Source organism: Rhipicephalus microplus, chromosome X (genome assembly GCF_043290135.1).
Source record: "Rhipicephalus microplus isolate Deutch F79 chromosome X, USDA_Rmic, whole genome shotgun sequence".
Classification (NCBI taxonomy): Eukaryota; Metazoa; Arthropoda; class Arachnida; order Ixodida; family Ixodidae; genus Rhipicephalus; species Rhipicephalus microplus.
Window position 1 is genome coordinate 69,674,890 of NC_134710.1, and position 18,612 is coordinate 69,693,501.

At 43.9% G+C, this 18,612-nt stretch overlaps 3 protein-coding genes across 8 annotated transcripts in view; 1 reads left to right on the forward strand and 2 right to left on the reverse strand.

Annotated features, from left to right (window-relative positions):
- LOC119176663 (TNF receptor-associated factor 5) overlaps nt 1-18,612 on the reverse strand; it is a 48,644-nt gene that overhangs the window by 4,280 nt on the left and 25,752 nt on the right. For 4 of the 5 annotated variants that reach the window (XM_075877106.1, XM_037428021.2, XM_075877105.1 and 1 more), the window contains 3 exons: nt 17,623-17,856; nt 14,173-14,223; nt 12,696-13,188 (listed from right to left, as the gene is read on the reverse strand). In XM_075877106.1, coding sequence (XP_075733221.1) covers nt 12,961-13,188; nt 14,173-14,223; nt 17,623-17,856 — 513 coding nt within the window. In that variant the 3' untranslated portion in view covers nt 12,696-12,960. Of the gene's footprint in view, nt 1-12,695; nt 13,189-14,172; nt 14,224-17,622; nt 17,857-18,612 lie in introns of those variants that run through there. The other variant, XM_075877107.1, reaches the window with a different exon arrangement.
- LOC142775605 (uncharacterized) lies at nt 3,447-5,675 on the forward strand. Its single transcript, XM_075877103.1, has 4 exons — nt 3,447-3,814; nt 4,229-4,291; nt 4,465-4,527; nt 4,995-5,675. Exons 1-4 carry the CDS (start codon nt 3,733-3,735, stop codon nt 5,660-5,662), a joined length of 876 nt encoding a protein of 291 aa, XP_075733218.1. The 5' UTR covers nt 3,447-3,732; the 3' UTR covers nt 5,663-5,675.
- On the reverse strand, nt 5,660-12,176 carry LOC119185022 (putative nuclease HARBI1). 2 transcript variants are annotated; one of them, XM_037434154.2, is made up of 4 exons: nt 11,352-12,175; nt 11,137-11,276; nt 10,516-10,684; nt 5,660-8,035 (listed from the first exon to the last, which is right to left on the reverse strand). In XM_037434154.2, exons 1-4 carry the CDS (start codon nt 11,559-11,561, stop codon nt 7,358-7,360), a joined length of 1,197 nt encoding a protein of 398 aa, XP_037290051.1. In that variant the 5' UTR covers nt 11,562-12,175; the 3' UTR covers nt 5,660-7,357. The 2 variants fall into 2 exon arrangements, with proteins under 2 accessions (XP_037290051.1, XP_037290050.1); XM_037434153.2 differs by having other exon boundaries at nt 11,137-12,176.

An 18,612-nucleotide genomic window follows, 5' to 3' on the forward strand; every position in this document is an offset into this window, starting at 1 on the left:
ATAATAGGCTTTGGTACACACTACAACATTACATGACCAGGACAGGCCATGTAATGTGAACGACACACTATGTTTATTGGAGTGCCGGAACGCATACTAAGAGATTAAAAACATGGTCGCGGGCAGTGATGAGTCAAAGATAGCTACATAATCAAGAAATTAGGAAGCCGTCGCGCGGCACGCACTGTCAATTAGAGATAATTCCAATGTTTTTTTTTCCTGTAGTGAACATAAAACGTAAACTGATCATCCTGATGTGGCAATAAAAGTTTTATTTTACATTATTGTATGCTCATATTTTTTATTCAAACAAAATTAAATGTCTCCGATGATATGAACAGTTCTGATTGTTCGTTTAGCTTATTAGTTTTGTGACGTACTTGACGAATGCGATGAAACGAACACAGAGGAAACAAGATGATAATAGCACGCAACTGGCCTTGGGCCTAGCTTTCTTTTTTTGTGTGTACGTGTTTTTTGCGCGGCATTATGCCTCTCATCGCACATTGGAAGCTTGCGGATTCAGTGCAATCACTAAATTATTTGTTCTGTCCCCCCTCTCTATTCTATCTCTACACACACACACACACACACACACACACACACACACACACACACACACACACACACACACACACACACACACACACACACACACATATATATATATATATATATATATATATATATATGTGTATATATATATATATGTGTGTGTGTGTGTGTGTGTGTGTGTGTGCACATATATACATATACAGGAAAACAAGAGTGATTACTACTAATTATTCATGAAATGCAACATAGGCACAGGTTAGTGTATTTATTAAAACAGAACTGTCTCATAGGGCTCGGAGACGGATGTTCACAAGTCATCTTCACGCAAAGCGGCAGGCACGAAAGAGAAATTGTGCCGATCAAAGGCCGCGCAGTCCACGCGCTGTATTTGTTGCATGGAGTGGCGAGCCGCATCCAGCAGCAAAGAACACCTGTGCTCCTTTTTCGTCATGCCTGGCGGTGTCACTAAAACTAAATTACGACGTTCGCTCAGGTAGGCCTTCACGTGTGACTTGAATTTCGAGAAGGCTTCTTCTATAAGGTTAAAGAAGGGACTGTACGCTGGCAGGCGCTTAATAGAGTGCATGGAGTTAGCCAAAGCCGCCTGTTCTGCTTGAGCGTGAGCAGGTGCATTGTCAAAAAGGAATACAGCTTCGGCATTTGGCTCATCACGTTCTACGCGGGCCGAAACATCACTGAGGAAGTCATTAAAAACAACCCAATGAACTTTGTCCACCACAGTCCAGTGAATAACTCAATTTGCGGACATGCATGCTATAATGTTCAAGTTCACTCCCTTTGTCGTTATGGTCATGTGCACAGCTGGTTGTCCTTTAGCTGCCCTGCCGAAGTTCCTGGAACACCAGATATTGAAGTTAGTCTCATCCAAATAGAAGCGGCAAACACGCGATCCATCAGACTGCAGCCATTACGCGCACAGCATGCGGCTGTGCTTGATATCGTCACGGTTGCGATCTGTGGGCCTCTGGGTCACTAGCTTCATCGAGTAGCAGTGGGCATCCAGCAAGTGGTCGACTGTGCTTGCACTGATTGTTACTCCTGGCATTTCTTTCTCCAGGGCCTCCTTTATTTGCTTCAATGTAAATGTACAGTTTCCGTCGACAATTCGTCTCAAAGTACGCATGACGTCATCTCCAAACTTCCTTTTTGAACCCCCACCATGCTTTGATGTTTCTCTGTCGGTAGCGGCAATCGATCTTGCTGTTTTAATGTTGATGCCTATAGAGCGTCGGCCAGTTGCTTTAAGTCACCGCCACGCCTGTAAACGTCCACAATTCTAGCCCTATCGACCACCGATACTCTGCTCTTTTTTCGACGATGTTCGTCGGGGTTCTTAAAGTGTGGTCCTCGTTTGCGTCCAGCCATGACTTCAAGCAAAGCTCTCTTTTCGTCTGGAAATGTTCCCGTATGAAAACACACGTTTCAAGTAAACACGCTTCAGCTACACTAAGCGTCGTCTGCTACATGAAAACCGGAGTATCTACTTTGATGCTTTTATAACAACTTATTTCCACATGAACCCGTATAAATGCAAGTTTGGTATTTTTAGTGGTTATTTCTAATTTCAAGAACGAATGAATATCATCTGTCGGTCACTGTTCTCCCTGGGCTGAGCAGACGACTGCGGTAGCCTCAGCGCATAAGTAGCCAAATGCCGTCTGCTCAGCAGACGACACGAATCTATGCATATATATGCGATGGTGTAGATGGTTAACCGGAATGAAGCAGTAGCAATGCAATAAAGACTAACATGGACTCTATGAGCAAATACATTCAAGTACCCATAAATGCAATTACTACTGACTGTTTTTTTTATTTGGAAGCTATGACACCAAAATGTTAAGGGGAAGTCGCACTGAGCACTTCATTTCATAAGCGCTACCATGTATAGCCGAGGGAAAAGTTCTTGCTGTGACGCGTTTACGTTATTCTGACATTTATACTATATATAGTGGCTAACTGTGTGTTTCTAACGCATGGATTAAACTGACTGGCACCTGAATTAAAGTCATTGGCAATTGGATTAAACACGGTGGCACTTGGATTAAACTCAATGGCGCGCGGCCCGAGTGAGTTGGCGCTTGGACTAAATATGTTGGCGCTTAGATTAAATGTTTGACACATGGATTAAATAGCTCGGTGCTCAGATTATTTCAATGGCGTGCAGATTATTTAGTCTGGCACTTGGATTAAAGTGAGCGTGAAAACCTGTAGTTAGCGGGCAGAATGTATGCACATTTGCTTTGGGTGCGCTTGTACTAATTGAGAACTCGGACTCTTTAGCACACTTTATGGCTGTCACAATACATGAGTCTTAATGCGCTTTTTCAGCATAACCTTCCACCACAGGAGCACCGTCAGAAAACCAAAACCACGATCATAGAGGCTATTAAATGAAATAACATTGCGCACGCACGCACACAAGAAACACAAAGGGATAACTTCATCTACGAAGATCATTACGACACTGTGAACAACGCCTTGGAATCTTAGGGCTGGGACCACATTCACAATAATTGATTATGCTAGAATTGTTAGTTCGAAAAATTTTCAGCCAATCACGACTTTGGGCATTATCATTTAGCGCATTTAGCTGGTCAATCAACAAGTAAATGTTCTGCAGCAGCCAATGCCATACGTATAATGCTAATGCGCTGTGTATTTAATTCGATATTATTTCTTAAAAAAGGTATTCAGCACGTACCGCCAGCCAAAGCGTGATTCTATACTTCGACGGGCATACATGGTTATTATATAGTGCAATTATAACCATGTATACCACTTTTTGCAGGACATCATTATCAAAATCAAATGGCCAAGGGCAAATGGCACATGAAAAAAAATTGCGCATTTGTTCTGAGAAGCTTTTGGTGTTTTTCACTGGGAGATTCAGAGCGACCGCCGAAATCCCGGAGCGAGCACTCGGATCGCACGAAGCCACCTCTGCCAGTGAAACACGAGAATGCTCCGTGAGAGGTGCCCCGGAAGTTGATTATGCATACGTCACGCAAACCGGTTCCGGAAACAGTTTATTTTTCCGCTCTCTTCGTTTCCTTGGCAACTTTGGCCGCCACTGCAGGGCGCGCATTTCGACCACGCAGTTAAAGCTTTGTAGAACACTTTAACGCAGTCGCGAACAGCAGTTGTGTAGCAAGTATGGACGAGCACGCGGAATTGACACCGGCTGTGCGTCGGCTGTTGCTGGGCGTTTTCAGAAACAGCGGCAACGATCTGAACGGTAAGTGCGACGTACTTGACGCTGATAATAAACTCTGCACGGAATGCTAACTTTGATAGCTCCGCATGAAGACTGGTCAGATAATTGTAAAGCATGCGGGTACACGTGGTAACGGCCGCAATCGGCGCTCGCAAAAATACGGCATGTTGTGAGCAGGCTTTTTTTTTTAATCAGAGCAGTTGCTTACCCAACACCTTACAGTCCTACTATTTAGAATATCACAAGCGCCGGAATTTTCGCAGCGCTCACCAAGCTGCTGTATTACCTTTAATAAAAATGCATGGCGATCTCTGTATTCGCGCATGAATACATGCATGAAAAATTTACTAGAGAAGTAACGTTTTCTTGGCGATTCTTGACCTCTACTCTTTTGGTGTTAACCCGCAAATGTCTTTTCTTTTTCTCTATTTGAAGGTGCTACACAGTGTGACGCCACCGACGCTTTGTCACATACACAGGGCGCATTTTTAGGAAATGGTAAATTGGTCTACATGTGTCTCTGTAGAACTAGTTTTGTATACAGTCGTCTATATATGTAGAGGACAATGCTTTGACGAGCAACGTGTAAGGACTACTTGAAGAAAATTGTGTACCTGCTTAAAATTAACACATATTAACATACTACAATGCTTTTCAATTATCAAACACAGATTCTGCAGCGTCTACTGGTGCGTCACCAAGTCGGGCTTGTCAGCCAGGGACTCCTGCACGTGGTAAGCATGCATACACAAACATGCTAGTGGCATTAGGATGAAGATAGGTCCAGCAGATTGCAAACCCTCTCAAAAAAACCACGAATTACGCAAAACCATTTAATGGCTTCTTGCTCACGCTTCTCAATATTGGGTGCTTAAATAATAAAATTGAATTCAACGAATAGTCAGCTGCACGAAGAGGCCCCATATTTATTATGCAGTGTTTTCAAATTTACTCTCTAAGAAAATTATGCTGTGAATAAGTTATGTATAGTAATATTATGAATTTGCATGATTGTCTGTTCTGATATGCAAAGCGATCCCCACAGCACCCAATATTTGCTGTGCCAAAACAGTGTGACAGTACTAATGCTTTACAGTAAGTGTTCTATGGCTCAGAGAGCATATAGCTTCGTGCCCTGTATCAAAAAAGTCTATTAATGCCAGTTTATATGTATTTTATGTGTGTATAATGCATATTTCAGCTGCAGGGTGTGAGTGGACGAGTGGCGAGACGAAGCTGCTGCTGGACCTCTACGCCTCATATTTCCCTCAAGTTGGCCCTCTGAAAAAATTTCGCAACAAAAAGGCCATGTTTGAAAAAATTGCAACAGACATTAATAATAAACTGGGTGTAATGAGAACTGGTGAGCAGTGCTGCTCTCGGTACAAAACCGTACTGAAAAGAAAAAATGTGGCAGCTGGGAAAAATAATACGTCTGGCTGTTCCCCACAAGAAGTCCCCTACGAGGCCGAGCTTGAAAAAATCAAGTGGCTGGACGACAGCTTGGAACCAGAAGTGGTACGCGACGCAAGTGGAGTGGTATCAAAAAAGACATGTCCACAGTCATCCACCGAGTCTGTTCCACTTGCTGGTTCAAGCTCGTCAACGTCACACTCTCCATCCAGCTCCGTTGGGCAGGACGACACTCCTGATTCAAAAAGAAAACGCCCGAATTCAGCACGCGAGCTCCACCTGCAAACCTTCTTTGAAAAAATGAAGGAGTTAGATGAACGGCGAGCAGAGCGAAAGGCTGAAAGAGACAGCAAGAGGGAAGAGCGACGACTTGCTAAAACACAGCGACGAGAAGAAATGCACAAAGAAAAGATGAATCTTCTCCGTGAAATTTTCAACTTGAAGAAAAATGAATAAAATGTGAAAAGCATGTTTATTGTAAGCATTGTACACATGTGCACGTTGGCAGGCGCATTGATAACAGATTGACAATGTTTGTTGTTGAGGTGAAATAAGGGTTCCAGGGCCCTTTTACAAGACAAAGTTGCAATGATCATTATAATTTCACGCCGTTTTGATGGTAAGAAAAGCTGAACAAAGACTAAGAAATGCAGAACGTTTGTCCATGCAAATTTTCATCAGGCAAATGAAATGTTAATGCACAAGCAATAACCAAATTGCATGACAAAGAAGCCATTTCTCACAGCAGCAGTCACCATGCCTAAAGGACCCCTGACAAATTTTTGTTTTGACTTGAATGCTTTAATTAAGAGCATTGTGTCCGGTAGTCCCCAAACTTTGATCATAAATATTGCAATGTACTGTGTAATTAATGCAAGAATGGCTCCTTGTGACTAATTTTGGCATCACTGTAAAACTACTACTGGAATCACAAAAAATTACACAGCGAACAATCTCAGGAGTCATAAGACTATGTAGACTCGGGCTTTTGTGACGTTCAGAGCGCACTTTTTGAATTTGGGCACCATGCGTGGGAAACAATGAGTCGGGATGGGTGTTCATTACGAATATTCCTCGAAGCGACAGGTTTAACTGACAAGCATAGTGCCCCAACTGCAAGACAAACAACACAAACATTTCAAGCTCGTAATTTTGGTGACATTGTTCCATTAACACAAATGCTCCTCAGTGTAGCCTGCACTAGCTTGGACTTATGCCAATGTCACTACATGTTTCTCAGAATGTTTGTGGTGGCTGACGAGAGCTGGAGCCCAGCTATGTTTGGCCGGTTGACTTTGTCACTTTCTCGTGTCTCACCAGCACGAAGAGTGCAGTTACTATCAATATCACCAGCTATCTTCAGCTGCAGTAGCCATACCGACCAACACGCTGCGGCGTTAGCACTAGTCAGCAATAAGCATGCTGATGGCTTCGCATAGGAAACAATTACACTGATCCAGTCAGATTCCTGCAAACATCTTGGGTTGACTCACGCTATGTGGAAGCTGCTACGTGTCACAAAGCTAAGAAACAAAAAAATCAGGCTGCGCCCTAGCAAGATGAGTCACTACAACACAGTGCGGCATGCATTTTAGCTGGTTAGTACAGTGTTTCCTGTAGAAAACAGTGCTAAAGGATGGGACAAAGCAGGGACACAACCATGGCAGAGACACAACCATGGCACTGACTAACAGCCAAATGTGTCTTATTCTTCCAGTCTAGGTATATACACTCCACCACTAATCTGAAGGGTGAGAAAAAGCAAAAAAAAGACACACACAAATGTTGGCTGACTCAGGAGGAAAGAAATGCTCAATAAGACAGGAGAGGTAACTCCTTCAGAGAGAGGGAAATATAAGGGAAACTGATGCATGTTTCGCCGCCGTTGTAAATGATACGCTTCAGAAATGAGGGGCATGCATTTATCATGATTCTATTTTTTTTTGTTTCCTTGAGATTGTGGTAAAGTATATATACGCGGATTAGAAGAATAAAACGAATTTGCTTGTTAGTCAGCGCCGTAGTTTGTGTCCTTGCTTCGTCCCGTCTTTTAGTGTTATTTTCTGCTAGAAATCTCTACAACACGAAACAAAATTTACAACACCTTAACGTTTCTTGTTTTGTGTACACGTAGGCAGTCCTAACTTTAAATCAAATGCGCATCGCTTGCATTAAGCGCTCACGCTTCTCCTCGCCTTGGCGACGCAGTGCATCTTCAGTTGATGCAAGCGGGCCATTGTTGGGGGGAACATCATCCGGTTGTGCCTCCCATTCCCACGGTGCATGTTCATCATCGATGTACGGCGGCACATCCACATCACCACAATTAATGCACATATTGTGCAAAACACAACAAGCTATAATGAACTTGTTCATTTTGTCTACAAACAGAAAGTCCAGGTGCAGCAGCTGGCGGAACCTGGCCTTGAGGTCTCCAAAGGCATTCTCAATCTTCACTCTCGTTGCCGAAAAGTGATAATTGAAGGCGCGCTGCCTCGCGTCAAGGTGACCATAATTCCTGAATGGGGTTATGAGGTAATCTCGAAGCGGGTAGGCAGCGTCCCCGAGAACGTGGTACTTCCCGGAACAGCACACATGCGGCAACTTTGAAGAAAGCCTCGATGTCCTGAAGATTCTCGAATCGTGAATCTTGCTGGGGTGTCCAGTAGTCACATCGAGAAACTTCTTTTTGTGATCACACAGAGCTTGCAGTGTCAGTGACGGATAACTGTGCCTGTTCACATAGGTTGAACGCACTTTTTTTGCAGGGCAGCGGATGCTTATGTAGGATCCGTCAATGCAACCGATCGTGTTGGGCACTCCTGACACCTGTGACAGTGAGAGAAAAAGAACACACCTGTAGTGAACTTCTTGAAGTAAATAATCTTAACACTTGATGCAGTAGTTTTGTTGGTCTTAGCGGAGTTAACTTTAGGTGACACAAGTCTTTTACATGCCAGAACTATGGAATCATTGTACGGAACACCACAGCAAAAGGCATTAGAAATTTTAAGTGCCAGGGGTCCCTTTCAGGGTGTCTACCAATTTCATATTTCTAAATTCCTTGAATTTCCCAGGTTTTCCATCATGATTCAAAGCAAATTCCATGACTGCCACGTTTGCATGGAAAACACTGTACACTGCAAACAAACCCGAGTAGAAAAAAAAAACCGGGCGCTCTATAAAGGTAAACATAATTACCAGACGCACTCAAAATGTTCTCAGGGCATGCGACAATTGTGAAAAAACATGTAAATCTGGCCAAAATAAAACCCCTGAGCTAGGCAGTGAGCAAGTCAGCTGTTTGATGTTCCGAAGAACCAGGAAGAAAACACACAAGTTAAGAGTAACCGCAGATGAAGTTTGAAGGTGTCTGCGATCGTTTGACATCGCAGTCAAAGCTGCTGAGAAACTTAGAAGTGGTGCCATTTGGTGGCATTCGTGTAAAATGAAAACACAGGAGCCTGGCCGGTTCTGCCACTGGAGTAAAATCTATTTTACTATAATGGCTGTAGCCCACGCCGGTTAGGATGTGGATTGGATTTAATTAGATCGACCTGAACTACTGTATTTACTGACTCACCTATTTATATGTAGATTAGATTAGAACTGATTCGACCTAGATTGATGTATTTACTATTGATTTGCGCCGCCGCCTAATTTGCACACCTCTAAAGTATACTTTTCAACAAAAAAAGTAAATAACTACTACTCGCATATTCTATGTATCTTGCCTTGACAACGAGTAACGACAACGTTGCAAGAACATAGCCATACTGCAAAATGTTTTTTTTTTTTACGACAAGCACATGCATTTATCTGGGCTGTCATACTTGAAGTGAAATGAAAGCTGGGGTCAACGTTTAAAGTGCTGACATTTGAATATGTGGTGGTGAGAATGAATTTGTCAAGGTGGAACAGTTTCCTTGATTCTATAGATGAATCATGAATGTCCGCATGTTACCTTGATTTACATACTCTGCTGTAGACGTGACACTGAAAAATAATTGCAGATTTATTTACACAATCTCACAAAACTGAAATGAAAAATTTAGCTGAAGTTACCCAAGTTCTACCCTTGAAACACGAGCTACCAGCATAAGTGTGTAGCTGAAGACGTTTGGTGTTGCACCACCAATAATAATAATAATAATAATAATAATAATAATAATAATAATAATAATAATCATAATAATAATAATAATAATAATAATATTATTATTATTATTATTATTATTATTATTATTATTATTAAAAGACATGAGTAGCCCAGCAAGCTTCAGCTGATAGCAGTTCTAGCCTAGAAAAACCAGACGGCCTTCAAGCCGGGCCGAAATCGTGGCATAGACAAAACATGCATAAATCTACAGACGTGAGTCAGATATGCCGTGTGATATGTAGAAGCAACAGGCACCAAAAGAGTGGATATACCAACATGGATGTTAAAGAATGCTTTAGCCAATGTGAAGGACAAGTTGCCGAGCAGAAATTTCCTTAGTCTAGTTTATGCCATAGGCTGACATAATTGTGACCAGTACATCGGTGAAACTGGTAAAAGTTAAACAACACAAATATGATACCACAAAACGAGGCGTGGCCTCGACTGCCCTCCCTGAACACACGGAATCACAGACCACCAAATAGACTTGTAAAACTCTCGAATCCAGATACAGACAACTGTACATACGCTGCACAGGAGTGATGGGAGGCTTCTGACAATGTACTCTCTCTGCTTACGTCACGTATTTAGGCGTACTGAAGTACACTGTGCCTTTTTCATGACTTTTAAACAAGGCTCTCTCCCATATGAGGTACTGAAATGTCAGTAAACTTTGTGTTCTATGGGTCCCTTTCGCGTTTACACTCAGAAGCAAGAGTTATGCACTGTCCTTTTTTTTTTTTCACACACCTTCCAGCAGCCCACTGTAGTTGCAGCTGAGAGACTTTTTAAGCTTTGATGAATGGCGATGCTTATTTTTGTGACGGTCCCACAGAACTGCTGTCAGTTTTCATGACCTGGCCTGGTTTTTTTGAAATTCCCTGACTTTTCCACGTTGGCAGACACCCTGCTTTTATGTGCACTGTAAATGAACAATACATGTTTCACTAGCATTTCTCATTTGATAGTGAGACTGCTTGACAATAACCCCATCTTTCAAGCGCAACTTAGTACCACATCCCCTGTGCCCCAACGGCAGCTTAACCTGCTACAATCAATGTATTATGTGACTATTCTCTAAAGTAAGCTTCAATTAGACAACTCATTTGTTGTGTTTGCCATGGAACAGTGAAATACCTAAAATTCTTACTTGTTCGAAGTCCGCTGACAGCTGATCAAGATCTCCTGGAAATGATATTACCTCTTCGGCTATATCAAGGAAATATTCGAGCGTGCGCTCCACGACTCTAAATGCTGTCGCAGTTGCCATGCCAAAGCGTCCAGCAACGTCCCTCAGGCACGCCTTGTTTGCAGCAAACCTGACACAGCAAACACACATTATGGAAGAAAGTGATCAAGTAAAGCCTGCTTTGTGAAATAAAGGCATGAAATATTTGCATCAAAATTAGCAGCCGTAAGAAAAGTAGAAGCTCTTAACACTGTTCTCTCTGGCTGTGCAGTTGCAAGCGGTCATATTTCATTGGTTTCCATTGCATCACACTTAGCAACTTTCAAGGACAAAAAGCACAAGCGGCGTAGCCGCGGGAAGGCTACTAGGGAGATTTAACGCCGCCGAAATTGTTAAATTTCACATGTGTATATTCTCTACACACGCGCACATAAACACACGAACAAAAATTTATAATGGTTGGACTCCCCGTCAAAATTCTGCGCACGCAACGAAAAAACGTACTTCTACGCCGAAGCACTTGAAAGCATTAAGATTATACACACTGGTAGGCATGACTTTTAAAACAGCGTGCAGACTTACCACAGAAAGACCAGAATGTGCTCTTCCGCGGTTTTCGAGGGGGACCCACCACGATCACTGCATGGGTAGTGACGCGAGCCTTCAAAACCACGGATCAACGTTTCCGCGACACGCCTCGACACCCTGAAGTCTTGACGGAACTGCAGAGAAGGAAATGATAAAAAGATGAAATTAGGTTCATGTAGTATTATGAAAAGAGGGAGCTCCGCGCTTACCTGCTCGTCTGTGTACAGCCGCGCAACGTTCTCGATGAACCCCAAAATTTTGGGACGTTCGCGGTGGGACTCCGAAAAAGTTTCCCGAAAGAAGGCTTCGCATAGCGCTTGTCTTTCCTCGAAGTCTTCGTCGTCTGAGCTGGACGAGCTGCTGCTTGAAGTGCTTTCGTCGCTAGACAGAAGTTCCGCCAAGGCAGCGAACGCAGCCATTTTGCAAAACTCAGCAACGTACAACGACGGAAGTGACGTATGCTGCTCGTCGTGTTTCCGCCCGAATCTGCGACTTGTCGGCGGAGCAGTGCGAGCAATCCGCCTCGGAGCGAGCTGCTCTGAAACTACCAGTGAAAAGCGCGGATCCACTCTGAATCTACCAGTGAAATGCGGTTTCGTCGCCACGGAGCAAAAAAACCTGCTCCGAATCTACCAGTGAAAAACAGCATCAGTGATTTGTTACCGATACTCCACCCTTAATGTGTTGAGTATCGGTAACCTAAACCTGAGTACTAGGCTCAGGTGTTCTTAGGAGAGACAATATTTGTATGTGTCAATGATCACAGGACTGCTGGATGACGACCATGCAACGCCTGGCGAGCAGTAATAAAGTTGCGAATGTTTACTGTTCATGCTTAATAACATTATTCAGTACAGCACAAGCGTAAATGAAAACACAACTTGGAATGTTCGTCGAAAGCGCAAGTGTATGAATATTCAGCGTATCACGAAAATTAACGGTTTTACCTCCGTCACGTCAAAAATTATTGTTTCTGCCTTCCCAGCGTTAAAGAGAACGACAGAAAGTTTACCTCACATCATGTGGCTGCCTCACGCAATAGCACATGATGAAGGTTATATATATATATATATATATATATATATATATATATATATATATATATATATATATATATATATATATATATATATATATATATATATATATATATATATATATATATATATATATATATATATATACAGGCACAGAGTGGGCATAAAGGCGACGACGACAAGAAACAAAGGAAGAGATGTACACCCACAGAGAGCCGGAGGCGAAAATGTAGGCCCGTGTGCTCAGATTTGGGTGCACATTAAAGAAGCCCAGGTGGTCGAAATTTCTGGATTTCACTACGGCCTGTCTTATGTTGATTTTGGGACGTTAACACCCCCCCCCCCCCACCATCAATTAAATCCCACACAAAGAGCGTGGTGTGTCATACATACTAAGATCACTTCGAAATAAACGTTGTTGGAAGTGGCGCTCCTCTGTGTGTGAGCACTCTGTCCGTTTTCATCGTCATGCCTTACACTTCAACTACGCAAGAAAGAACTATGCAGATGCGAGGGTTGGTTGGGCCTTCCAACAGTAGCACTGTGACCGGCAATGTGCTTAATTCCTTGCGAACCTGTCTGTCCATAGTTCATACGTCCACAATCATTTCGGAGGTGATCACCGCATCTGATGGGAGCGACACGTTTCGCGGACAACTTGCACGCGTCTGGTTCCTTGCGAGGATTGTCGTCCATTGGATAAGCCAGAGGGCACATGGGAGGGCTTTGCTTGCAGAGCGTCTTCAACGAAGCCCGCTGGAGTGGCACTTGGAGGCAGCAGTCATATCCTGCAGCGGTAGACGATGACAAGAGTGTCGTTGCGGAGGAAACCGGTGCGCTCATTGTGCAGCTCGGATAGCGGCGCCATGGTGTGAAAGCCAATGGGCACGTTGCACTCGTTGACAGGCCGCCCCATAAGATGCTTGCTCTTGGAGGGGATGCTGCGGAACGACTGCTGCCGGTCCAGGTGCAGGCCGCGACCCGACTGATCCACCACGCGAAGCACGTGCTGCGGCAGAGATGCACCCGTGAAACGCATCGCTTCCACAGGCTGCATGCTCACTCAGCTGATCTGCAGTGTCTGTCACTATACACGTTAACAACTGAGGCTGGCTTAACTCGGGGATGGTGTGGCGCTTACAGCTCCAACTCTGGCGCTCGCAAGTTCACATTATTTATCACTGTGTAGTGGTGCAGGAGCAAGGCAATCACCAGTGGGACTATCTCTTCCAGTGGACACCATCCCTTTCAACTGCTGTGACAAAACTGAATTTCTAGATTTTCGTTTCGCTCATTAGCCCGTTACGTTTTTGAGATCAGTGGCCGCATTCCCAAAGCGTTATTCTTAAGTCACCTTTTTCATTGGCCAGCTGGCTTTGCTGATTATTGCTCTCTTATTAAAACTGGCTAAACATTTTCCCCGAATAACACTCAGGTAAGTCGCGTTTGTGAAGGCGAATGCAGAACTGTTAGGCGCCGTTATTCGCGAAGTTATCGTGCTCAAACTGCTCTTCGCAGCCCATGACAGCCAATCGTGATATTGAACATAGTTTTCGACGCCAACAGTTACAAAGAAGTACATTTATTAATTAAACCCAAAGAGAGCGTGTGGCCTACTGTTAAAGGATTGCATGACAACGCCTGCATGTGAGCTGGAAGTGAACACTCAATCACTGGCACTCAACACCCTCCTTCCGTCGATGGGTGAGGGTATCGATATGTCGAGTTCATGCGATGTTACCTACTAATTGTAACTTTTGCTTGAATATGTGCACCATAGAGAGTATATTTAGAAAAGTAATCACCGAGCCATGAAACGCACCGTCACATGACGTTTATTCTATCCCTCAAGTAAAGCATGCAATAGCTGTTGTTTAAGCGCTCGAAAGACAACAAAGGAAGACAGGACAAGCGCAGAACTATTTGCATCTCAACCAAATTGCCTCAAGTAAACATTGCATAGATCAGAAGCGACCATAGCGAGCATTCTCACCTCGTACTTGCATGGCCAGTCGAGCACGCAGTCAAATTTTCCTTGCATTACCTGCAAGAGAGCAATAAAACATGTTAAAAAATGGACCTGGATTAGGACAAAGAAAAGTTAGAAGTAGCTCTTAGTGGTAGTGTTTTTTTCATTTGATATGCTATATCACTTAAACAGGCGAATATATGTCCAATTCTTGATCCCTTTTGAAGAGAGCTGAAAATGGACAAAACCCATGGACGAAAAATAACCCACATGTACACACACAGGCTCTCGCTGAAGTCCCCCTCCCACTCCTGAGTTCATCACAAAAATTGTGGCACTAATGTTATTCCCAACATCTAGTGTGGTTCTCATCAGCAGTAATAATAATAATAATAATAATAATAATAATAATAATAATAATAATAATAATAATAATAATAATAATAATAATAATAATAATAATAATAATAACAAACTGGGCTATACAGTTTAAGTTTGGCAGTGTTATTGCCCACTCCAGTTTCCTGGTCAACCCCACAAAGTGAAATAACTACGTGCAGCTTTATGGCGTTTTCGTCTTCAACCGGGCACAGCTGCATTACCACTACGAGTGACGTCGACTACTTCCTTTTCGATATATATATACAGCTGATCAGCTTGAGGTTTAGTCGTGCATGACTGAACATTCGCGAAGTCCACATGGTGCGACCGAGTCTTATGTCGCCGAGGCTTTCCCACTTTAATAACCGTTGGGAATTGCGATGGTGCATGTTGTAAACCACCAGTATTGGAGATATTCTGGCGCCTACTGCAGCGAAATCCGCGTCTGGTACTGGAACTGAAGTTAATTTTTGTCCGATGATTAAAACATGACTTTGAAAAAAGCTGCAGAAGATTGACCGTCTATTGGTTATTTTACAATGGGACCCAAAATGGCTGAGGTCTGATGTTCGGTTTATAATTTATTGCATATAGTTAAATGATATACAAGTAAAGCACAGACGAGGACCCCATTACATACACTGTTAACATATGCTTCCTAATCGAATGGAAAGCGTCTTTCAGTGTTTCGACACCGGTGAATAATCGATAATTGAATAGCAACTGTATCTGTTCTTTCCTGTCAACGTTCTCTGAACGCAATCATGACCACCCCATCACTTCTTTATTTGTGTTGAGAATAAAAAGAATGTCTTTGGCATAAATCGGCAACCTCACTCTTGATTTTACTCACCAGACTCACTCAGTCTCAAATCTAACCGTCAGTCTGGGACTGAATATGCTCGGGTGAGTAATATTCTGGGGAGTGTGTGTCCCAGTGAGTACCGTTGAGGAAATTCTTGGTACGCCTGAGTCCGAGTGGATCCGTTTGAGAAATATACTGCTGAGCCTGAGTCCAAGTAAGCCATAAGTACAAAATATATATCTTGGGTGAATTTCAATGAGCGTCCCCTTTTATTGCCAACATATATCGACCAACATATATCTATATGACATTTAATTTACTTACCCATCAGTATTACTGTCAGCCTTATATCGGCTGAGGTTTATATACTCTAATCTATTCACGCATGCATCAACGCACTATTGATCAGAGGCGTAAGTTAGGGAGGCAGGGTGCCATGACCCCCCCCCCCCCTCCCGACGTCCTTGACAGAAATATCTCATGTGAGCCGCTCATTTTATAAAAATGTCAATACTGGATTGCAACCACTCATAACTCCCATATGAAAAGTACAAGATCAACAGGTGAATCGTACAGCACGGATTTTGTGAGATATTGCCGTTTAAGAGCATGTACATCATAATCGAATAACCTAAATTTTCGCCAGCGGACTCACAAGTCAACTCACTCAGGCTCACCTAGACTCATGTCAAGTCGCCAGTCTGGGTGCGCATGGCTAAACAGCATGTTGGTGAGCTTGAGACTAAGTCAGTTTGGTTGACAAAAAGTTGAGTTATTCTGAGTCCGAGTGAATATGGTGGAGAAATGTAATGAGAAAAAAAAACGTTTATTAAAAGAAAAAGAAAGAAAAAAATCACAGGATATTCACGGAGTGAATGATAATAAGTGGACGCGCACGTCCATTCATGCTTATGTCCGTCCATGCGTCCATCCATGCGTCCGCTCGTGCGTCCATGCGTGTGTCTGTCTGTGCATCAGTCCATCCGTCCATATGTCTGTCCATGCGTGCGTCCGTTCGTCCATCTGTCCGTGTGTCCGATCGCGTTCGAGAACGCAGACGGCACGCGGGTAACACCGACGAGACGCGAGCCAAGGAAGCCGAGTGCAAGCTTATTCAACGCGCCCGCTGCTCTGCTTCCTCCATGCCCCACCAACGACCCGACATGTACGGTGGCGATCCAGAAACTGAGAGGAACTCGTCTCCCGCGGACTCAGGCAAAGCGCGCGCAGCAGCCAATCGAAGAGTAGCGGCCGAATAACGCCTTTTGGCGGTTACACGTGACTGGAGATACTACCGGCTACGCGTGACAAGGTTAGACTAAGTGGGGCTTCGCCCCTAAAAAAGGAAGAAGGTTTAGAAGCAGGTGGGCTCTGGATGACTAGTGGCCCCAATACAGCTGAAGAAATTTTCTGTGAATTCGAGTCCGAGAGAGCTCTCAGAGCAAAAAAATTGCCCGCAGCTTTCCTCGGGGGAACACTGAGGAGGATGCGGACCATATAATTGGTTAACGGGGTGTTAAAGTGCGACTTACTTGGGTCGATGGCTAAATTGGTTAACGTGGTTGTGAAATGGGGTGTTAAATTGCGACTTACTTGGGTCGATGGCTAAATTGGTTAACGTGGTTGTAGGAGGGGGTGTTAAATGAGTGAACACGTACACACGTATGCGAAAGGGCGGCGCTGGTCGAAGGGACGTCGATCATTGTGTTTGTGGATTCGTTGGAATTCATTTCACCGCGACCTTGGACGTCGACGCGCCGTACAAACCAACCGACGAGCGGCAACTGAGCGAGCGAGCGCCGACCTTGAGTATATATACAGCACGACGGCGCATGCACTGTCAGCTGTTGAATGTTCTCGAAGCGCGACGCCACATGCGCGTCCACTGGAGAATCAAGAGAATTGTAGATGTCGAACGCGGTGTGTAGAGGAGGAAGGGTGCACAGATGGTGGAGGAGTGAAGCGCGCGCGGTGTGTAGAGGAGGAAGGGATGCACAGATGGTGGAAGAGTGGGCGACGGCGCGACGGCGCATGCGCGCGCGTCAGCTGTCGAATGTTCGAGAAGCGGTGCGGACGGCGCGGACGGCGCGGACGGCGCACTACAAGGCGCGAGTATAAGATGCTCCGCATCTAAAAATATTTTTTGAGTGAGTCTGAGTGAGTTCTAACATTTCTGCTGACCTGTGGTCTTTCGCAAATACTTTTGACGGTCATCATTCCGCTAGAACATCTACTTCGACTTCAGGGACCAGTACGTAAGCAAATGGAAGACGCTCAGTGGTACGTGCCTGCAGGAAGAGAGACAGGTGGCTTCCGCGGCCTTCGCCGTAGCCGTTCAGGTCGGCCATCAGGCGCAGCTTGTAGCCAGGGGCGGCCGTGTAGAAGGGCGCGCTGACAACGCGCGCAATCTCGCCGTTTTCCTGCTGCCTCCGCAAGACGCTGAAGGGCTTGATGTACCACACGAACTTGCCTTGCGACCAGGACCGCGACAGCATCTCCTCCAGCCTAACGTCTATGCTTTCCTGCCAGAGGAAAGACGCCATGCACTGTAACTTTAGTCTTGCGTGGTTTGGGGAACCTCAAGGCACAAAGCCTCTCGTGATATTCACTAGAGAGAACTGTGGAGCAGCGATAGTTTGGCCAACATGGTAATCGTAACTATAGTACATGGATTCGCTTGCCATAAAATACCGAAAAAGCGCCCCTGTCCAAGCGAGTGCTTCGTTCCCGCTTTCAGGAGATTTGAAGCATGCACCAATGACCTAGCAAGCACCTCCCTTTCTCCCGTAATTCTTTTTTTTCATCTTGGTTTATATATATATATATATATATATATATATATATATATATATATATATATATATATATATATATATATATATATATATATATATATGCACTAATTTTTGTACTTGTACTTGGGGACACTAACCCTAACAATTATTATTATTTCGTTGTACATTTACAATGTGGTTCCTCGGGGATCAATTCTGAGTTGTCACAAATGGTTGGAACACTTAGAAAATGTTTTACCCCTTGTCTTGACACATGAAATTTCACACCGAAATTCTCTCCGGTTCATTAAAGACAACCGATGCATGTGTATCCAATAAAGCATTTCTTTACATGTACAAGGGTGCATACTTAAAGACTCTTCACCACTATATCGAATTTTAGTCTACGACTAAACAAGCGCTCCCCTATCTCCTCCTTTCTATATAAATTCTGATTATCTTTTACCGCTGGGAGGGGGGCGGGTACTTGCTTGGGATGTTATG